The 23,165-nt window shown below is 49.0% G+C and overlaps 1 protein-coding gene across 11 annotated transcripts in view; it reads left to right on the top strand.

Moving 5' to 3' along the window:
* Tnrc18 (trinucleotide repeat containing 18) overlaps positions 1-23,165 on the top strand; it is a 101,493-nt gene that overhangs the window by 74,738 nt on the left and 3,590 nt on the right. For all 11 annotated transcript variants that reach the window (XM_031338583.1, XM_031338589.1, XM_031338584.1 and 8 more), the window contains 9 exons: positions 5,407-5,834; positions 9,183-9,332; positions 9,910-10,051; positions 12,439-12,556; positions 13,269-13,344; positions 13,469-13,577; positions 17,878-17,994; positions 18,426-18,593; positions 18,931-20,279. In XM_031338583.1, coding sequence (XP_031194443.1) covers positions 5,407-5,834; positions 9,183-9,332; positions 9,910-10,051; positions 12,439-12,556; positions 13,269-13,344; positions 13,469-13,577; positions 17,878-17,994; positions 18,426-18,593; positions 18,931-20,279 — 2,657 coding nt within the window. The remainder of the gene's footprint in view (positions 1-5,406; positions 5,835-9,182; positions 9,333-9,909; positions 10,052-12,438; positions 12,557-13,268; positions 13,345-13,468; positions 13,578-17,877; positions 17,995-18,425; positions 18,594-18,930; positions 20,280-23,165) is intronic.

The raw sequence follows: 23,165 nt of genomic DNA, 5'->3' as shown, positions 1-23,165 counted from the left end.
TAGGTTTGGTCTTCTCATTCATTGTATCCTGGATTTCCTGGATGTTTTGGGTTAGGACCTTTTTGCTTTTTACATTTTCTTTGTTGTGTCAATGTTTTCTATGGTATCTCCTGCCCCTGAGATTCTCTCTTCTATCTCTTGTAGTCTGTTGATGATGTTTTCCTCTGTGACTCCCAATCTCTTTCCCAGGTTTTCTATCTCCATGGTTGTCTCCCTTTGTGATTTCTTTTCTTTTTCTTTCTTTTTTTTTTTTTTTTTTTTTTTTTTTTTTTTTTTTTTTTTTTTGTTGTTTGTTTGTTTGGTTTTTGGTTTTTCGAGACAAGGTTTCTCTGTGTAGCCCTGGCTGTCCTGGTACTCACTCTGTAGACCAGGCTGGCCTCGAACTCAGAAATCCACCTGCCTCTGCCTCCCAAGTGCTGGGATTAAAGGCATGCGCTACCACCGCCCTGCTCCCTTTGTGATTTCTTTATTATTTCTATTTCCATTTTTAGATCCTGGATGATTTTGTTCATTTCCTTCACCCGTTTGATTGTGTTTTCCTGTAGTTCTTTAAGAGATTTTTGTGTTTCCTCTTTAAGGGCTTCTAGCTGTTTACCTGTGTTCTCCTGTATTTCTTTAAGGGAGTTTATTTATGTCCTCCTTAACATCCTCTATCATCATCATAAGAAGTGATTTTATATCTGAATCTTGTTTTTCCAGTGTGATGGTGTGTCCAGGACTTGCTATGGTGGGAGAATTGGGTTCTGATGATGTCAAGTAACCTTAGTTTCTGTTGCTTATGTTCTTACGCTTGCCTCTTGCCATCTGGTTATCTCTAGTGCTGTCTGCCCTGGCTAAATCAGACTGAGGCCTGTCCTTCCTGTGATCCTGGTTATGTCAGAACTACTCAGAGTCAAGCTGTCTCTGTGATCCTGTGATTCTGGGATCCTGTGATCCTGGGCTAATTAAAGCACCTGGTAGTATAGCTTCCTCTGGGAATTATGGGACTCACTGCAGAGTTTGCGCCCAAGGTCTGCTCAGGGCACCAGCCTAGACAGACCGGAAGGAACCAGTGCCACTGATCTGGTAGAGTTCCTGTGTGCCTGAGCCCCGCTGGTCCCAGTTATTCCCAGTGTTGTGACAGATGTGTCCTCCTCACCTCTGATCCTTAGGATCCTGGGTATGTTAGAGCACCTGGGAGTAGAGCTTCCTCTGGATGTTGTGGGACTGGCTGCAGAATTTGCATCCAAGGTCTGCTTAGGGCACTGGCCCAAACAGACCAGAAGCAACTTGCTACTGGGCTGGCGGAGTTCCTGCATTTCTGGTTCCTGCTGGTCCCAGTTACTCCCGGTATTGGGACAGATTTTGTGTCCTCCTCAACTCTGATCCTTCTAGACTGCTTCTTATCATGGAAGCCAACATTAATTGAGAACCTCTCCTCTGCAGTAGCAGCAAGCACTCTCAGCTGTTGCATGAACTCTTTCTACAGCTCCTATTATACTTTTATGTAGGTAGATCTTTTGCCCATGCGTGTGCATGTATGTGCACCAGTTGTGTGCCTGGTGCACATGGAGGCCAGAAGAAAGCATCATATTCCTTGGAGCTGGAGTTATAGATGGTGTGAGACCCCATGTAGGTGCTGGTTATCAAACTCCGGTCCTCTGGAAGAGCAGCCAGTGCTTTTAACCACTAAGCCGGTGTCCCCTCACCCCTACCCCATACTTGTAATGTTTGTAGGGGTCAGTTGTAATTTATCTTCTTTTAATTCTGATACACTCTCCCTTGATCAGCCTGGCTAGAACTTACCTGTTTCATTAATTCCCCTCCCGTATTCATTCATTCATTCAGTCACATTTATTTGTTTGTATGTATGTATGTATGTACGTATGTGGATATGTACTTGCCTTAGTGCTTGTGTGAAGATCAGAAGACAGCTTTCTGGAGTTGGTTCTCTCCACTGTGTGGGTTCCAGAAGTTGAATCCAGGTCATAAGGCCTGATGGGCAAGCTGCCTTACTTACTGTCATCGGACCAGCCCAGGTTCATTGATTACTGATCCTTGCTTCCTTCGATTTCTTTGGGCATGTCAGTCATCTCCTGTTTTTCAGGGTAGCCTCTTAGATCACTGATTAGAGACCTTATTCTTTTCCAATGGAAACATTGTTCAAAGCTACAATCCTCTCTGAAGACACAGCTTCAGTTGCATCTGGCACATTTTGATGCCTGTGGATTCTCATTATTCAGGAACCATTCTAAATCTCTCTTGTGATTTCTGCTTTGATCCAGTGATGACTCAGAAAGTTATTTATTTTCCAGACATCTGAGGGTAGTTGCTTGGTCATCTTGTATACCTACTGTTTGGATTCCATTCTAGTTGGAAAGTACATTCAATAATTTCAATGAAAAAGGAAATTAATTGGAAACTCTATGGTACTTCCTAGGAGGTAAACATGTAATGTGCGCTGCTACTCTGTTAACTAGCAGTCACACCAGGGTGATTCTCTATAGCTCAGATTTCCTCCTTCTATTGTACTAGAAATAAGTGTTAAGAATTGCAACTATGATTTGCACAATTCACTATTGCTACTTTTAATTCTGTCAATTTCCGCTTTACGTGTTTGTAGCTCTGTTATTGAGGGCATACACGTTTTTGATTATTTTGTTAATCTTTTGATCTTCACTCTTAGAAGTGTTTCTCTTCTGGGATTATGTTTTGTTCTAACGTCCACTTTTATCTGATACTCCAGAGTCATTCTGGTTTTCTTCTTTTCAGTTTTTAAAAAAATGTATTATGATTGTGTAAGTGATGTATATAATGGACATGTATGTCACAGTGCATGATGGAAGGAGAGCTCTCCATACATGTACTGTGCATTCACCTGTCTCCCATTTTTCTTCCTTCCCTCCCTCCTCCCTCCCGCCCTCCCTCCCTACAAGCAGTTAATAAATAGATCCTCTAGTTCTAGCCAACTTTTTCTTCATCTTTCTTGTAGTTACCTATTTCTGACAATATGTAGAATGAGGTAGGCCCTGTAGTGCGTACCCCTGTGTGTTTGGCATCTTTCATTTTGATTTTGAAGTCCATCACAGTAACAGCTGCTAGGATGCCATGTTTTTATATAGCTCCATGGTACAGCTCTGAACCACGTCTACTTGCTAGTGGATGCATATTTGACTTGCTTTCATTTTTAGGCTTTTGTAGCTAATGCTACTTTCAATTGTCTGTGTGCTGGGTTTTTTCTTTTTTGTATGAGGAATTTTTTTAATTCTATTCTTGAATTGCTAGGTGTTTTGTAAAGTTCGTTTAGCCTTTTGAGGAGCTATTAAACTTTTTCCTTTTTGTTCTTAAATATTCTTTTTAGTTGCATATGTGTATGTGTATGTGAGAGAGAGATAGAATGTGCACATGTGTGCGGTGCACATAGGCCAGAGATGTTGCCAGGAGCTGGAGTTACAGATGATTCTTCCATCTGGATCCTGGGAACTAAACTTGGGTCCTCTACAAGAGTGGTATATGCTCTTAAGCACTGAGCATCTTACTGGCTATCCTAGCTATGTTTCTATTGCAGTGATAAACTCTCCTGATAAAAGACAAGGAGATGAAGTTTATTTTAGCTCATAGTTTACAGTCCATCATAGGAAGGCAGTCAAGGAACTTCAAACAGCTGATCACATTTCAACCACAAGAAGTAGGAAGAGAATGAATGAGCTTTGGTGCTCAGCTTACTTCTTCCTGCCTAGGGAATGATGCTGCCCACAGTAGACTACACCTCCTACCTCAGTTACCTAAATATAGACTATCACCACACATGTGCCCACAGGCCAACCTTTTCTGATTTTTGAGATCAGGATTCATTTCTTTTGCACATACACCTCATACCTTACCCCAAATTCCCGAGTAGGGGGTACAAGGCTGAGACCTGACCCTTGCAGCTGCATGCTTCTCTTCCAAGAGCACTCTGTTCTTCCCGGTTTCAGTCAGCTTCCAGTACCTGCTCCATGCAGAATGTTTCCACAGGGGATACACACTGAGGATAACCTCCCACTTCTGATCCTCCTACCTCTGCCTCTTGAGCGCCAAGATTACACGCATGCACCACCAAGCAGGTTTTGTACGGTGCTGGTGATGGGACCCAGGGCTTCATGCATGGTAGGCAAGCAACTCTTTTGGGTACTGCGCTACACCCCAGAACCCCAAAAGCTCAACTCTCAAGCCTGACTGTATTGCCTGACCCCTCATGTACAAGAATGCCCCCCTCCCTCCACTTCCCGCTGCTTTCCACACATTTCATCAGGGAGAAACTTAATGAACAAGTTCATTAACAAGATCTTTAAGCTTTGAAGGGACTCTTGTTCACCAGATTTCCCCCCGACCCCCTGCCATCCCTGCCCTTATGGCTACCCCTGAGAGGGCCTCCCATGGGGACCCGTGTGAACAGGCTTCCTGTTCCCTGAGAGTCAGTAGGGTTAGGATTGGGCCCCCAGGTCCTTTTTGAGGAGTTGCTGGCCTTCTAGGGGACTGTCAACCCAATAGGCTATCTGGTCTGTGAGATGGTAGATATATATATACACCTTTCCGTCTTTGAGCTTTGGAGATGGGAGAGACCCCAGGAGAACTCAGCTATTTTTAGACCAGGGCAGGCTGGGATGGGCCACTATGTGGATGGAGAGGCCAGAAGTATGGGGAAGGATTGTTCTGATGGCGGCAGGGGGGTTGTGAACAGAGAGGGAACACCCTGGGGGATCAGGTGGGTTGTAGCATATCTGTGTTTCCTGTCAAGGTAGTTGTATCCTAGGCTGAGGGAAGGGTGGAACAGCAACTTGAAGGTCAGGAAAGGTAGAAGAGGAAGGAGAGGAGAGATAGTGGCCTTGAAGTCTAGTAGTGCTTCTCCGAGATCCAGGGCATAAGGAAGAGGGTCCTCATTATGTAAGGACTTGTTATGGGGGATGAAAGGAGGGACAGCCTCTGAGGAGCCTTTCCGCAGGGAGTGGGCATGGGTGATTAAGGACCCCAAGAGCAGGAAGGGAATCTGTCAGGAAGTAGGCAGACAGGCCTCAGGCTTGGGGCTTTCTTGGGGCTTTCCCCACTGCCTCTCTGTGCAGCCCTGGCCCCAACTTGCCTAGTTTCTGGGGTTTCCTGGGAGGCAGTGTAGAGAGCCTCATGTGGGCCTAGGGCCTACATAGTTTAGTGGTATTCTTGGGGTGAGAGGTGGGGAACAGCCATAGGGTAGAGGATAGGGGACTTGGACGAACCCTTGTCCTTTTCTGAGCTTCAGTTTACCTCCTCCTGGTAACAGGAGAGAGCGTGTCGCTGGGTGGAATGGGTCTGTGGATTTCTTGCTGATGGCCTTGCAGGGCCAGGTGGATGGGAAGAGGAGCCTGTGAAGACCCTACCCACCAGCCCCTACCTCCTCCTTCCCACACGCAGGCACAGAGTTCGAGTACACAGACTCAGAGAGTGAAGTGAAGGTTCCTAAGCAGTCACCCGCTGGGCTGCTGCGGCCCAAGAAAGGGGCTGGGGAGCCAGGCCAGTCTCTGGCCACACCCGGACCTGGCACCCGGGCCTCTGGTCCCACCAGCCCAGACAAGGCCAAGCTGGCCTCAGAGAAGGGACGCAAAGCCCGGAAGATACGTGGCCCCAAGGAACCTGGCTTTGAGGCGGGGCCGGAGGCCAGTGATGATGACCTGTGGACTCGACGCAGGAGCGAGCGCATCTTCTTACACGATGCCTCCGCTGCAGTCCAGGCACCCAGCAACACGGCACCAGCAACCAAGCCTAGCCGCTGTGGCAGGGGTGGTGCCCCAAGCCCACGGAAGGACACCGGGCGAGCCAAGGACAGAAAGGACCCCAGGAAGGTAAGGGCTCAGCGCAGGTCCCCTGTCTCCATCCTTGGGATATGGCTTTGATGTTAGCAGTGTGTCCATAGGAGGTTCCACCATGTTTGGTGTTCATGAATAATGGTTTAAACTGTGAATAAAATGCCAGGCAGTGGTGGTGCACACCTTTAATCCCAGCACTTGGGAGGCAGAGGCAGGCGGATTTCTGAGTTCGAGGCCAGCCTGGTCTACAGAGTAAGTTCCAGGACAGCCAGAGAAACCCTGTCTCAAAAAACAAACAAACAAACAAACAAATAAACAAAAATGTGAATAAATACCCAGAACCCTGTGTGAGGTAACTATAACAAAATATCCAATGCAATCAACTTATTTTACTTTTTTTTTTTACTATTATTATTTAGACACACCGGAAGAGGGAGTCAGATCTCATTTATGGATGGTTGTGAGCCACCATGTGGTTGCTGGGATTTGAACTCAGGACCTTTGGGAGAGCAGTCAGTGCTCTTACCCACTGAGCCATCTCACCAGCCCCACAATCAACTTGTAAAGAGAAAAGGTTTCTGGGTTTGGTGACTCTTTTTCTACAAACTGCAGCACATATTTGATTTGTGCGTGCGTGCGTGCGTGTGTGTGTGTGTGTGTGTGTGTGTGGTTTGCTGAGGCTATATATATGTCTGGGCACATGTGTGGAGGCCAAAGGACAGCTGTGTATAGTTGGTTCTCTCCTTTGACCCTTATGTGGGTTCTGGTAATCAAACACAGGCCACCAGGCTTGCATGAAAAGCCTATTTACCTACTGAGCCTTGCCATCAGTTCCAGTTTTTGTTTTTAGACAGGGTCTCTTGTAGCCCAGGCTGGCCTTGAACTTCTGAATTCTACTGCTGCCACATGCGTGTTATAGTCTCAAGGTTTGAAGCAGTTTCAGTGTGCTGGTTACCCAGGCAGTGGCCTTCAACTCAAAGCCTGTAGCAGAGGCATGGGTTGGCAGCACGTGTGGGTGCCACCTTCCTTGACAGTTCGCTGGATACCTAGGTTATTTCCAGTTCTGTGTTTGGATGAACCTGTCTGTGAGACATTGGTCAGCTCCTACCCCACCTGCAGGGTGGAGTGGCTAGATCCCTATATTGAGACGCCCAGGAGGAAGCTGCCTCACTGCAGAGTCCTGGGGAGTCTCACACACATCTGCGGGTGATTGGGCAACAGCTAAACCATTGTAAATGCCCTTCCAGGAGTATGGCTGCTAGAACTCATTGGTAAGGTCGTATTGTTGTTCTTCTTGGGTTTTGATAGCATTTGAATGAGTAATTAAAGCTGGTCCCTCCATGCCATAGGATAGCCCTCAGCAAATCAGAGCCTTGGTGCATGCCAGTGATGCTCAGAGGAGATATTCATAATAGACCTCAGTGAATCTGTGTTGAACAAAGCAAAATATAGAGTGCTTGTCTATATCTCTCTAGCTTAGAGTCCCCCAGTGAGGGGCTGGGGCGTGGCTCAGTGGTAGAGCCCCTGCCTAGAATCCTACAGTGAAGGGCTGGGGTGTGGCTCAGTGGTAGAGCCCCTGCCTAGAATCCTCCAGTGAGGGGCTGGGGTGTGGCTCAGTGGTAGAGCCCCTGCCTAGAATCTCCCAGTGAGGGGCTGGGATATGGTTTAGCAGTAAAGCCCCTGCCTAAAATGCCCAAAGCTCTGATTTTACCAAACATCCCTAATATCATAAAACCCAAAAGCTCATACATAAATATTTCTGTATTATATTATATTACCTCATTATATGTATTTCTGGAAAGTTCTGTAAAAACATACAGGCTGCGTCTAGGAGAGTTGCAGAAACTCATATTTCAGCACTTTTTTTTGTTTGTTGGAACAATAAATTATATGGTAATAATAGAAATCAGTTGTGAGGGTTGGCAAGATGGCTTGGTGTGTAAAGGCACTGCCTCCCAAGCCTGCTGATTGATGTCCTGAGTTCAGTCCCTGGAACCTGCACTGTGGAAGGCGAGAACTGACTCTGGCGAGGTGTTCTCTATCTTCACATACACGCTTGGCAATAACATGGCCCCCAACACACACAGACACACACACACACAGACACACACACACACAGACACACAGACAATGCAACACACACACTCACATGCACAGACACACACAGACACACACACCATTACCACACACACGCACAGACACACACACACACCACACACATACAGTCAATATACACACACATATACACACGCGCACACACTCACATGCACACACACACCACACACACAGACACATACACAGACAATGCACACACACACGCACACATACTCGCATGCACACACACACACCACATCACACACAGACACACAGACACACACACATGCACACTCCACACACATGCACAGACACACACAAGCACACATAGACACACACACACCACACACACCACACACACACACCTGCATACACACACATGCACATGCACACACAGATACACACACACCACACACACCTCATACACCTGCACACACACACATGCACACGCACACACACACACATACACACTAAATAAATACAAAGATCTAATAAAAATAATTTATGAATAAAACCTAAAGCACTTGTATACAGAGAGGAGCCTCAGCCCTGTCTCAGGTGCGGCATGGTGAGGGTCCCATGAGTGTGAGAGCTGCTGTCAGGGACTGTCCAAGCCTCATGGTTGGCAGGGAAGTGATCCATGGGGGGTAAAGAATGAAGCTCAGGTTAGTCCCATTTTAGCAGGTTCTGGGTCAAAACTCTGAGTCTGACCTCACTGTTATTTCTCTTACACGCTTAAGCACAGTAAAACTTTGGAAAGAGATGGCCACGTGACAGTTATTACAACAAAGCTTTAGGCCTAGGTAGATCTAAACTCCCTTGCAAAGGAGCAAAGGCCCGGTGACCTTTAAGAACAAGCTGCATTGTCTGATAAACAGAGCTCAGGGCTAGGGCCCGAGGAGGAAGGACTTGTAACAGCATACGGTGGATTGTATTGATGGAGGATGCAAAGCACATGGGGCTAGCTCAGGGTGAGGATGGGCTCCATTCTCTGAGACACAGCTCAGGATGGGGTCTAGACAATGCCCAGGATAGCGAGGGAATCCAGGAAGGCCAGCTCCACAGAAAAGCCAAAGATCACAGGCTGTTAAGCAGCAGACACCCCAGCCTTCTGGGGAAATGGCCTCAAGTCGTCCTCTCCTGCTGAATTAAACAGAGCTTCGTGTTTTCCAAGTCTGGATTTCCTAACCCCTCTGTGAGCTGTGTTTCCTACACCCCTACCTCCTCACTGTGGTGGCCTGGGCCCTCCCTGCCCTATGACAACTCCTTACCTTTTGCTTTCTCCTCTAGAAGAAGAAAGGGAAAGAGGCTGGGTCAGCAGCCACACTGCCACCATCCCGTGTTTCCAACCTGCCTGACTCCAGGTCACCCCACCCAGGGGCCCTGGCAACTGCCAAACGTAGCAAGGCCAAGGGCAGAGGGAAGGAAGCAAAGAAGGAGGTAAGGGTGCCAGAGGGACTTAAATCAAGACTGCACTGGGGCCCAGTTCCAGATACGGGCGTGCAATGCCCCTAGTCCAGTGTCGTCAGTGTCCTAGTCCAGTGTCATCAGTGTCCTGCCCCCACACTGGATGTGGGTGTGACAAGTTAGTTCTCAGCCAAGACTCCAACCTTACTAGCAACCCAGGGCCACGGAACCACTACCTTAAAGACCTGTTCCTTAGCAGAGCTCCCTCTGGAGGTGCTAAGGCTTCTGTCTGTTGACAGAGGGCCATGGCGTGCCGGGATGTGCTATCAGCGACTCCCATAACCCCGCTTCAGCCTCAGCTTTGTTCTACGTGGCGAGAAGTTGGTTTCTCTAAGGCAGCAGCCAAGGCATCTGCTGTGTGCTAACATGAGGAAAGTACTGAGCACTAAGTACCAGGTACTATGCTAAGTACACAAGGCTTGGGATGCAGTGCGAGTGGCCAGTGCCTCTGCAAATTGACCATGGCCCTGGTTTTCTCAGGAATGTTCCCAGCATGACAGGATGGCCTGTGCCTCGTGCAAAACCATCAGTGTCTGTGTGTTCTCCCCAGAACCGTGGAAAAGGGGGCGCTGTGAGTAAGCTGATGGAGTGCATGGCGGCAGAGGAAGACTTCGAACCCAACCAGGACTCAAGCTTCTCTGAGGATGAGCACTTGCCACGTGGCGGGGCCACAGAGAGACCTTTGACCCCAGGTGAGTGTCCTGAGAGGCTTCAGGGGTTCACCAGAAGTACTTAGATACCAGCCTAGGGTGAGTCCCTGAGGCTGTGGCAACTTAGCTCTGGCCTAGCCAGCTTGTGGTGGGGATGAAGAGGCATGTCAGGCCAATGAGATGCTGATCTTGGGCCAGGTCTCCAAAGTAAGGGGCTCAGTGTGCATTTTAACGTAAGTGTGGCTGTGCAGGAAGCAGGGAGGCAAGCAAGAAGCTGCTGGCAGTAAATCTCAGCTACAGTTGGGACAACATGAGACAGGTGTAGTTGGTAGAACGGACGGGTGGGGTGGTGAGTCGCATGAGCAGAGAGATAGGTCAGGACTGATGTTAGGGGTCCACAAAGAAGCTGTAAGACGGGTGGAGTGTGGGCGATCACAGGCTTATGTTTGAGGGCTACAGTTTTGGGGTATTTTAACGACACCCTGTGGAGGGTACTTGGACTCGGGGTCTGAGCTAGGAGGAGAGATGATGGGTATGAACTGTGGGGAACAGATTGGAAGAGGAGTTAGGCAATCCCCATTCCTGCTAGGGGCAGGGGTGATCCTAGTCATTCTGGCAATGGTGCAGCCAGCAGTATCCTCACATGTGTCTGGATAGCAGCGCTGACTGCAGCAGGCATACTCTCATGGTGATGGGGTATGAGGATCCAGGCCATAGCACCCTGCTCTGAATGTCAGTACAAGGATAAGAGTGGTGTCCCTAGGGCCCATGGGTGTGACTGAGACCCAGGAGGTCTCCCTGACTGTGCAGAGGTAGCATTCTGTCCTCTGCTGGCCAAAGCAACTGGCATTATCAAGCTTAACTTTAAAGCTTACAGTGTCCCCTCTGCCTGTGAGCAGGGGTACAGAAGCAGGTAGGATGGAGAAGTGGCTTTTTCTAACACTACCACGCCCATAGCTGCTTGATTCATGTACTTGTTATTTACTTATTGTCTGTCTGTCTGTCTGTCTGTCTGTCTGTCTGTCTGTCTGTCTATCTATCTATCTATCTATCTATCTATCTATCTATCTATCTATCTATCTATCTATCTAATCTATCTATCTATCTTGAGCTTCTTGAGCTTCACACAGGTCTCCAGCTATTCTAAACAAGTATTTTTGGGCACTTTATTCTTAGATTTAAGGCAGGCTCTCTGTTGTGGAGCAGATTTAAGGCAGGTTCTCTATTGTGGAGCCACACCCCAGCCCCTCACTGGAGAATTCTAGGCAGGGACTCTACCACTGAGCCACACCCCAGCCCCTCACTAAGGGATTCTGGGCAGGGGCTCTACCACTGAGCCACACCCCCAGCCCCTCACTAAGGGATTCTGGGCAGGGACTCTACTACTGAGCCACACCTCCATCCTTCTTCCTAACTTCTTTTTAAAGATTTATTTATTATTATAATTAAGTACGCAGCAGCTGTCCTCAGACACACCAGAAGAGGGGGGTCAGATCCCATTACAGATGGTTGTGAGCCACCATGTGGTTGCTGGGATTTGAATTCAGGACCTTCAGAAGAGCAGTCTTCTGAAGTGCTCTTACCCAATGAGCCATCTCACCAACCCTCTTTCTAACTTTTGTTTTGTTTTGTTTTTTGTTTTTGTTTGTTTTGCCAAGACAGAGTTTCTCTGTATAGCACTGGCTGTCCTGGAACTCACTCTGTAGACCAGGCTGGCCTTGAACTCAGAAATCCACCTGCCTCTGCCTCCTAAGTTCTAGGATTAAAGACGTGCGCCACCACTGCCCAGCACTTTCTAACTTTTCAAGATTGAATTTCACTAAGTTGTCTCAGCTGGCCTTGAGCTCCCTGTGTAAATCAGGCTGGCCATGCACCTTAGTCTTGTGCCTCTTGTGTCATTGGGATGACAGGCTACTATCATCAGCCCCAGTTGGGGTCTTTTTCATGTTTGCCATGGACAGAGACCAGGTATAAAGCCTTTTGGAGAAGAAAAAGAGAGAAACTGGGGTGGGTAGTCTCTGTGGGGCAGGGAGCTCAGGTAAGGAAAAAGAACACCAATCTAGGGACATGGCAGAGGGGGCTGGGCTGAGCAGTGTTGAAGCAGGTACCTTTAACATACACTGGGGGGTCTTCACAGCCCAGGTCCCTGAGAGTATTCATCTAGGGGATGGAAAAGTTTGTTACTCCTGGCTTTTCACTCACCTGAGATCTTCCTAGTTGTCTGTAAAGACTGGGAAGAGGGGCTGCCTACCCCCACCCCATGTGCAATTAGGACCCAGTGTATATGGGGACAGCCATGTATACACATGTCCCGCAACTCTATCTGGACACCCCACAGCCTTCATTTCCTGAAGGTGGCTTGCAGAGTCACCAGGAAGGCCTTAGACATCCTCTGACTCTGCCTGGCTTCACTGCCTACCTCTCTGCAGCCCCCCGTTCCTGCATCATTGACAAGGAGGAGCTGAAGGATGGCCTGCGTGTGCTCATCCCTATGGACGACAAGCTGCTGTATGCAGGGCACGTGCAGACCGTGCATTCACCTGACATGTGAGTGATCGCCGTGTGACGTGCTGGCTCAGCTCTCACACCCAAGCCTGCTTCTGCTTCTGGGCCACCTGGGCAGGTTGCTTCTCACCCTCTCTGAGGTGGTGAGCAGCAGTGTCGGGAGTTCTGGGGAGTCACTGGGGGCCAGTAGTTGAGAGTTACATCAGAATAGACCCTAACTTCTCTTGGGCAGAGCTAGGCTTCGTGGGGCCCAGCAGGAAGTGGGTAAAATGTACAGCCCTCCTCTGGAATGAGGGGTCCTGGCTGGGCACGCTCTCTAGCCCCTGAATTATATAAATGAGGAAATTGGATACAGGAAGAGAGAGAACATAATAGTAACATATTACTATATAAACACATTAATATATTATATATTAATATATAACATATGTTATATAGTATATAGTTACTATATACTATATATATATATCACTTGAGTCTATTGATTCTAGGTCTATGAAATAGAGCATCATGGCTGTACAGTCATGTGGCTGGTCATTGAGATGATGTAACATGATATACTATATGTATTACTATGTACACATATATAAAACATACAATATAAATCCATATTGATATAGTTAACAGACATTTGATCCTAAAGCTAAATCCCATGAACTAGGCAGCAGAGTTGGCAGTGCTGGGTTGGGGTACTGTTTCTGGAATGGGGTTCTCTGGCCACTGCCCTATTGTATATTTGTCCCTGTCCCTGCAGATACCGTGTGGTGGTAGAAGGTGAGCGTGGGAACCGTCCCCACATCTATTGCCTGGAGCAGCTACTGCAGGAGGCGGTGAGTGGGGGAGGGAAGAGCCCCCCAAAGCCTGGAGGGGGGGCTCCAAGGCAATGGCTGGAGCACTGCTCTTGATCACTTCCTTCCCAGTCAATCTCCTGACCCTCAATCTGTTCTCTACTAGATTATAGACGTGAGGCCGGCCTCTACACGCTTCTTGCCCCAGGGGACCAGGATCGCCGCCTACTGGAGCCAACAGTACCGCTGCCTGTATCCAGGCACGGTGGTCCGAGGTGAGACACCTCCTCCCCAGCTCACCCAACTCTTAATAAGTCATTATCAGTTCATCTGGTCAATGAAACCAGCTACCAGCTGCCTTAAACCAGCAGACACTGGTTTGCATACATTCATTCCTGGGAGGGCTTTCTGGGACTTGATCCTTGGTTTCTGGGAGGGCTTGATGTGGAGGACTATTCGGATGAAGTCAGCAGGACTCTGGGTCTTGGTGTCTGACCTTGGAATATGATCTGTAGGCTAGCTACGCACCAGACTTTGGGGAGGCATTCTGGCTTCCCTGGCTTACTCTCCTGCTTTCCTACCTTGGTCAGGGGTGACTGACTTGGCTCATGAGGTTTCCTTGAGGCTATTATGGTTGAGTCACCCATTAAAATCCTGTTCCTGTGGCTAAGGAATGAGGCTGGCTTCCCTTCTCTCTGGATACTGTATTATAGTGGACCAAATACCTGGCAGAAACAGGTCTTGTCAGGGCAGGAGGACTTGTTTTGACTTGCAGTCTCAGCAGGCATGTTGCTGTCCGGGTCCTTTGGTCTGTTGATTCTGGGTCTATGAAGTAGAGCATCGTGACTGTACAATCGTGTAGATGATTGTGATATTGTGATAACAACACAAAGCATGATATGTTCACCTCATGATAAACAGGAAGCAGAGAGTGCAGGGAGACCACACATCAGGTATAACCTTCAAAAAGGATGCCCTGAGTGACCAGCTCCTGCAGTTAGGCCCCAGGTCAGAAGGTGCCCACCCATAGTAGCACCAACAGCTGGGCACAGAGCATTCCACACATGGGAAGTCTGGGATGCTGCTAATCACACAGGGAAGATAAGCAGACAGAAAACAAATAGGGTGGGGGTGGGATGATGGTTCAGAGGCTAGGAATGCTTGCCTCCAAGTCATGAAAGTCAGAGTTGCCAGATGCCAGCCCCTCTGTGCAACAAGCTGCATCTTCTACATCTCATACCCACTTGGAACTCCAGCTCTGCAGGAGACAGGAGGATCAGTGAGGTCTTTCTGCCTTTTAGCCTAACAGAAAATGGGAGCCTCTGGTTTCAGGGAGCAACCTTGCCTTGAAGGACTAAGTCAAGAGGGAGCGGAGGACACCTGATGCCCTCTGCCTGCTTCTGTATATACACGTATGCTCCGGCATTCACAGACATGTGTATACAAACAAATGAACACATATTCTAAAACCAAAAGAAAAAAATGGGTATGGGGATGTAGAGATGGCTTGGTGGTTGAAGATGCCTACTTCTCTTGCCGAAGACCCACGTTGGGTTCTTAGCATCCACATGGCAGCTCACAAATATCCATAATGCCAGTCTGGGGGACCCGATGCCATCTTCTGGCCTTCACTGGCTTATACATACACATGGTACACAAACTCATGCAGGGGCATGCACATATACATAATAAAAATGAGTAAGTCTTAAGGAAATAAAATGAGTACCCTAGAAGAGGAATAGTAGGGATGTCAGAACAGACAGATGAACAGTCTTGAGATGACAGATGTACTTGAGCAGTTCAGGCCTCAGTCATTCCAAAATCAGCCTGCCTGGGGATGTGGATGTCACTTGGATCAAAAGGCCAAACATAACATCCCCCTTGGCTACTTCACATTTTACACACCAGAAGACTGTATACCACAAAGCAACAGGTGTTCAGTATGGCCTGAGCCACAATTGAGCTGAGAAGTTATTTCTTTCCCGATCTGTAAATCACTGATCAGTCTCCAGAAATCATGTTACTACAGTAAAAGTTTGTCTAGGAGTCTGGCATTTTGAGTCTCCAGTACCATGACAGGGTGGATGCTCCCCAAGCTGCCTCAGGGGGTCCCCTTGGAGTTTTAGGACTGAACCTGGCCAGCATGCTCAGGCTCCCCTTGGTCTTTTCTGTGCAACATTCTGCCTCCTTCATGGTTCATCTCTTCATTTTCACAGATCTTTCAGTAGCTTGTTTGGAGATGTGGGTTCTTGTGGCCCAGGCTAGATTAAAACCTATGTAGACAATGAAGACTTTGAACTTCTGACCCCTTCTGCCTCCAGTTCCCAAATGCTGGGTGTATGTGCCATCTCACCAAGCTGATGCAGTACCTGGGATGGAACCAGGGATTTGTGTGTTCATGGCAGGCACTGTGCCAACCTCTTGTTTTCTAAGAAAGATTCCACGGGTGATAAGTTTATCAACTTCTATGTGTTCTATCTGTTTGCGCTACCTTTACTTAGAGATAGTTGAGCTGGGTATAAATTCCACATTGGAAATAATTTTTCCCTTACACTGTTTGTTGTTGTTGTTGTTTTTGTTTTGTTTTTTGTTTTGTTTTTTCGAGGCAGGGTTTTTCTGTGTTGCTCTGGCTGTCCTGGAACTAGCTCTGTAGACCAGGCTGGCCTCAAACTTAGTCCTGAGATTAAAGTTGTGTGCAACTAGGCCTAGCTACATTTGCTTTCTGTATTGAACTTCCAATATTATTTGGTAAGTTCACTACATTGTAATTCCTAAATCTGGGGGCTGATGAGATGGCTCAGTGGGTAATGCAACTTCTGTCCAAGTGTGAAGACTAGAATCCAGACACGTAGCACCCATGTAAATGCCAGGAAAGTGTATCTCCTTATAATTCCCACATGTGGAAGACAGACCTGGGATCCCCTGAGCAAGCTACTTAACTCGATTAGCTGAATCAGTGAGATATGGGTTCAGTTGAGAGAACTTGCCTCAATATAATGGAGTGGAGAAAGATTGAGGAAGATACCCAGGGTCAACTGCTGGCCTCCACACACATGCACATTTGTGAACTTACACTTACCTGTGCTCACACGCATCAGACACACTCAGTAAAAACAGTAATTTGTTAATTTTTGTGAGAGGTTCATTTTGTTTCTCTCTCTTTTGAATCATTTTAATCTGCTTATGATCTAGAGCTCTGCAATCCTGTATGTGTACACACATGAAGTGCAGGCTTGAACATGTCAAAGGCATGCATGTGGAGGTCAGGGGACAGTTTGCAGGACTGTGTTCTGCCTCTGCTGTGCAGGTCCTGGGGATTCAGCTTGTGACTTGAGGTTTTTCAGCAAGCGCGTCTGCCCGCTAAGCCTTCTTGCCAGGCCTGTCTTTGAACTTTTCATCCTCCTGCCTCAGGCTCTGAGTGCTGGGATTCTAGAGACTTGCACCAATACTCTCGGCTTGACTTTTTCTGCTCCCTTGAGGGTTAATTTTCAAGGAAATCTTTCCTCTGTCAGTCAGGACATCTGATTTTGAAGAATCTCACACAGGGTGTTTTGTTCGTTTGTTTGGATTCTTTTGGCTCCTTTTTGCCTTCTGTGTCCCCTCCTGGTCTCAGTTGCTTTTCCTCTTCCTCTAATTAGAGATTGCCCAGGCATCTTTGTTGATCCTTGGTAAAGAGAGAGATTGAAGAGCCAGTCTGGAGCTCTGCATGCTGGTGGGTAGGCGGAAGCTTCTGCTCGGGGATTCCCCAGTACTGGCACGGATAAGTCCTTTATCCTCAACTGGATCAGGGTCACAAAGCCCGTTTGAGGATTCGGCCTTAGCATTTGTGTATTAGGAAAGGCTGGTGTGTCCCCATGTTTGGATATACCTAGTACCTTTCAGTCTAAAGCTATGCAAATCTTTCTCCTCATCCTGCTTGTACAGATTCCTTCCATAGGTATTGGGGTCTCCTGTATCAGTAGCTTTGACCTCACTCTTATTGACCTTGTCTCCATCAGAACAGTAAAGCCAAAGCCAAAGTCATCTAGACTTGGTCAGGTACTCGGGAGGCTGAGGCAGAAGGATCACAAGGTCAAGGCCTCCCTGGGCTATAGAGTTAGTTCAAGGCCAGCCTGGACAACTTAAGGGAGGCCCTGTCTCAACAAATAAAAAGTAAGAACAGTGCTTAGGATGTGGATGGTTGGTTGGTAGAATGCTTGTCTGATGTGTGTGAGGTTCAACTCAGAACCACCATCAACTATGACTCTGTTCCTATGGAATGTTCTAGAATGTAGACCTATGCCTCACTTGCTATCTCTGCGATTCAGAGCTGATGTACTTGGTAAGGCTTTTCAAAGTGGCTTTGGGTTTTGTGTATGAGAAAACCCAGAGACGTATATGGTCATTCATCTGTAGCCCCTAGAGTGTAAGAAACAGAGCCAGAAATGAGAGAGCTGGCTCTCCATCCTTAACTGGTGTGGCTTTTAACTCCCACATTCACACACCTGTGTATACACCCCAAGGTCCTTGAAGGCTGTGCCTCAGTGGCCTGGGCTGAAAGTCCCAGGAGCCTCCCTGACTTGCCCTTCCCTTCAGGGCTGCTGGATCTGGAAGACGACGGAGACCTGATCACTGTGGAGTTTGATGACGGAGACACAGGCAGGATCCCCCTCTCACACATCCGCCTCTTGCCGCCTGACTATAAAATCCAATGTGAGTGAGGAACCTATACTATGGGGGATTAGAAGGAGAGGTCCCAGAAAACTGCAGCCGGGACCCACCTACCTAGGCCCTTGCCTGGGTACCCAGCAGTACATTCTACCTGCTCAGGGTTGCCTAGGTTCCCTCCACATATCTCTGGGCTCAGGTTGGCATTTGGTTCTCTCTTCTTTATTTCTTCTCTTCTTTGTATAAGCTAGATAAGAGTTTTACCACTGAGCCACACCCCAGATTCTAGGCAGGTGCTCTACCACTGAGCAACAACTCCAGCGGCAGGGGCTCTATCTCTGAGCAACAACTCCAGCACTGGAGGATTCTAGGCCCTATTGCTGAGCTCCCTAACGTGGGTTAGCTGCAGGTTATCCCACCTGTAAGCAAGAAGCCTGGATCAGTGATACCTGAGACACTGTCCCTCTGTCCTAAAGGTGCTGAGCCCTCCCCAGCACTCCTAGTGCCCAGTGCAAAACGCCGTAGCAGGAAGACCAGCAAAGACACAGGGGAAGTCAAAGAAGGGGCTGCCACGGGGCCTCAGGAGGCAACAGTGGGCAAGGCTCGAGGGCGAGGACGGAAACCTAGCACCAAAGCCAAGGCTGGTGAGTTTTCCCTGGTCTAGGGGGCGCGGGGATGAGATCACTGTGATAATTGGTTGCTAGGGCTCGGGGCTTCCCGTAAATGTCTTATCTCCTCCATCTTAAGAGAATTCTGTGCCACTGGGCAGGTTTGTATGGCTCACTTCATGATTAAAGCAGTTGGAGAACATTTGAAGGACCTCCCCAGGGGCTTACACAGAGAGTGACTTTGCCCCCAGGACCCCACTGAGGGTTCCATAACGCCTTTCTGACTAGGATCCTTGCTCATCCAGCAGGAAGTTCTATCTTTCTCCCAGCAGTGTTCTCCACCTTTGACCTCCAGTTGTGATCTCTCTATCAGACAGAGCTGTTGTCCTGGAGGAAGGGGCTGCCACCAATGAGGTCCCCAGTGCTCCCTTGGCCCTGGAACCCATCAGCACTCCAAATTCTAAGAAGAGTACCCCAGAACCAGTGGACAAGCGGGCCCGAGCCCCCAAAGCACGCTCAGTCTCTGCCCAGCCCAGCCCCATACCACCCACCTTCTCTAGCTGCCCAGCTCCTGAGCCCTTTGGGGAGCATCCAAGCCCCGCTACAGTCCCGCTCGTCACCATGCCTGTCACCATGCCTGCCACTCGCCCCAAACCCAAGAAGGCTCGGGCTGCCGAGGGGCCAGGTGCCAAAGGTCCCCGGAGGCCAGGGGAAGATGATGAACTGCTTGTCAAACTGGACCACGAGGGGGTCATGTCTCCCAAAAGCAAGAAGGCCAAAGAGGCCCTCCTCCTGCGGGAAGATCCAGGGCCTGGGGGTTGGCCAGAGTCCACAGGGTTGCTCGGGCTGGGCAGCTACTCACCGGCTGTTGGCAGTAGTGAGCCCAAGGCCACCTGGCCCAAGGGTCTAGATGGAGACCTCACTCAGGAGCCCGGGCCAGGGCTTCCTTTAGAAGATCCTGGCAACTCCAAAAGCCCAGACAAGGCCCAGGCTGAACAAGATGGGGCAGAGGAGTCAGAGAGCACTTCCAGCAGCAGCAGCAGCAGCAGTAGCAGCAGCAGCAGTAGCAGCAGCAGTAGCAGCAGCAGCAGCGGTTCAGAGACCGAAGGCGAGGAGGATGCTGAGAAAAACAGGGAGGACAGCCGGGGTGCAGGGGGCCGGACCTGCAGTGCTGCCAGCTCCAGGGCCTCTTCTCCTGCCTCCTCCTCCTCTTCCTCCTCCTCTTCTTCCTCTTCTTCCTCCTCTTCCTCCTCCTCCTCTTCCTCCTCCTCCTCTTCTTCCTCCTCCTCTTCTTCCTCTTCCTCTTCCTCCTCCTCTTCCTCCTCTTCCTCTTCTACCACAGACGAGGACTCTTCTTGCAGCTCAGATGATGAAGCTGCCCCCGCACCTACTGCTGGTCCCTCTACCCAGCCAGCACTCCCCACTAAGGTATCCAAGCCACCTAGCAAGGCTCGCTCCTCAGCTCACTCCCCAGGCAAGAAGGCACCCCCCACCACCCAGCCACCACCTCAGCCCCCACCCCAGCCCCAACAGACTCTTCAGCCCAAGACCCAGGCTGGGGCTGGGGCCAAGAGTCGACCCAAGAAGAGAGAAGGCGTACACCTGCCTACCACCAAGGAGCTGGCCAAGCGGCAGCGCCTGCCATCTGTGGAGAACAGGCCTAAGATCGCCGCCTTCCTACCTGCCCGGCAGCTTTGGAAGTGGTTTGGCAAGCCCACCCAGGTAAAGTTCCTAGAAGGGAATCATGGGGTAAGGGGGTCCTAAGTTCCAGAAGAGCATCCTGGGTTCCAAAATTGATTTTTAGCACAGAGTCCACATCCTGTACAGGATGGCCCTGCCCTCAGATTTTTCAACCTTCATTTTGAAGCTAAGTGAATCCTGCAGGGACCCACAGAGGCCCTCCTATGGTGCTCAAGCCAGAAAGAGAGGCCTTTCCAAACCCCTCAGCAGCCAGCCTGCTTGTCATAACACCCTGCCTTTGAACCTCACCTCAAGTTCCAAACCCTGAAGCAGCAAATGACCAGAGTGAACACTTCCCCCCACCCCCACCCTGGGCTTGCACCCTGTGTAGGTTCTGAGCAAGCAGCCCATGTGTGGTGGGCCAGGGGTCATAGGTCCTACCTTTGCCCTGACAGTTGGGGATGGTCTTCCAGAAGCCAGTTCTAAGTACCCCCACCCTGCTGTCTATTAGCTATCCACCTACATATGCAAAAAGTACACATATGTGTGTACACATGTGAACACACCTGCTTATGCATACTGGCACCAAATGCCCACACAGATGGACATTCAGGCACACATGTGCATGCACGGGTGCTATTATTGAATTGGACAGTGCTAACTCTGGTCTCACCCCTCCCCCGCCCCACAGACACCAACCATACACTGCTATGTTCTGAACACTCCATCCATGGTAGTGGCGCCGTGTTGGATGTTGTAGAAACTTGTGGAAAGTAGTCCCTGACTAGAGGAAGTGAGTCACTGGCAGGATGGGTCCTGAGGATATATTTCTTATTGCTGATCATTTCCTGTCTTCTTGGTCAGCTGTGAACAGCTGCCATGATCTCTTCTTGCCAGGGGTTTTACCCAAGCACGTAGTGTCAAATAATCCTGAATTAGACCTTCAGAAAGCATGAGCCAAAATAGATCTTCCTTCCTTTTTAAAATTTTCTTGCTGGGAGAGGTGGTGGTGCACGCCTTTAATCCCAGCACTCGGGAGGGAGGCAGAGGCAGGTGGATTTCTGAGTTCGAGGCCAGCCTGGTCTACAGAACCAGTTCCAGGACAGCCAGGGCTATATAGAGAAACCCTGTCTCAAAATAACAATCAAAACAAATTCTTTTTGTTTGTTTGTTTAATTTTATCAGGTAGTTGGCTAGCAGTGAGCAAAATGATTATAAATGGACCACAGAGATGTGAACACATTACATAGGAATACACAGGAATATAGTTACTCATACATGCAATATACATGGGACGAGGTACTCATGGACATACACTTCTCAGTGGAGGGTCTTGTCAGTAGCTATTCTGGAAGCTTCTGTGTGGATGGATACAGTCTTCCAGGTCAGCAGTCCACCCCATACCTTGGGGTAGAAAGATTCAGAGCTCCAGTGTGTTGATAAGCTTTCTCTCACAGTAACAGAACACCCTCTGTATAGCTGAGGGTGAACTTGAATGTCTGATCCTCCTGTGTGCTGGGATTATAGGCACATACTACCGTGTTCTCTTCACGACATCCTGAGGATGGCAGCCAGGGCCCCCTGCGTGCTGAGTGAGCCCAGCACCAGTTGCTTTAGTCTCCAGTGAAGTGCTGGGTGTCATGGCGAAGAAGCCTATCTGGAAACAAACTGCTCATAACATGTCCGGCAGCAAAGAAAAAGAAGGGGAGCCTCCCAGGCCTTGAATTCTCTTGAGAGCGTTCCTTAATGACCTACTGACCTCACAAGCCCCGCCCTTCTGCTTCCTCACCTCTTCTCAGTAACTCCATTCTTGGCAGGCAAGACCTGGAACCTCTGGGGGACAGTCAGTAACTGACCCTTAGTAGCTAGGTTCACTTGTAGGGTTTCCCTGTCCACAGGCCCATCCTGGGCTTACTCTTAGCCTCCACGTGCCTAGGCCAGAGTCCCTAGGCTGTGTGACCAGCTCTGATGGGGTACTCCTAGCAGTTGGAACCCCTTTTCTGCCCAATTGTGCTACTCCATCAGAGGTAGGAGTTGGGGATTAACAGGGACAGGTTTGGGGTACCTGATGGCCTCCCTCAGTGTTTGAGGACACCATGGCTCGTGTGTGTCATCAGTTCCTAGGTTTAGTAAGGCCAGAGAGGTGGGGGTATGGTAATATCAGAATCAGGTCTGTTTCAGAAGGGGGCATTTTCTTTATCCCCCTTCCACCCCACTTCTTTCCTACCTCCTTTCCCCTCTCGCATTGCTCCCTCCCCCCTCTCAGTGGCATAATGAGGAGTTCTAGGCTCAGTGAGAGATCCTGTGGCATGTGTCCTTAATCCCAGCATACAGCAGGCAGAAGCAGGCTGATCTCTGTGAGTTCAAGACCAGCCTAGTCTACATAGTGAGTTCCAGGACAGCCAGCGCTACATAATAAGGCTCTGTCTCCAAGAAGGAAAGAAGGCCCAAGGCCCAAGGACCGGAGAAATGGCTCAGAAATAACTAGAGCTCTGGAGCAGAGTTTGAATCCCAGCACCCAACACTCACATGCACACTCACATGCACACTCAGGCACACTTATACTCACAAAGACACACACAAACTATGATGGAGAGCAATAAAGGGAGATACCTATGGCTGCCACATCCATGTACCTGCAACACATATAATCAATCTGCAAGTATATATAGTGCATGTGTGTGTGTACACAAACACATACACCCCCCATCCCCCATCCCCCACCCCCGTTGCTAGGAGAACTTACTTGAGATGATCAACATATGAAAAAGAAAGGTTTGTTTTGGCTCATAGTTCCCACCTACCATGTGCTGGTTCTGGCTCCATTGGTTGGGCCTCAGCTAATCAGAAGCACATGCTGCACAAACTACCTTTGACTGGCAGGAAACAGAGGAAAGAGCCAGAGGCTCCTTTTAAGACCACACCTCC

This window comes from Mastomys coucha, unplaced genomic scaffold (assembly GCF_008632895.1).
Source record: "Mastomys coucha isolate ucsf_1 unplaced genomic scaffold, UCSF_Mcou_1 pScaffold22, whole genome shotgun sequence".
Lineage (NCBI taxonomy): Eukaryota > Metazoa > Chordata > Mammalia > Rodentia > Muridae > Mastomys > Mastomys coucha.
The sequence above is the reverse complement of the archived record's forward strand: the minus strand, read 5'-3'. Positions and strand labels throughout refer to the sequence as shown.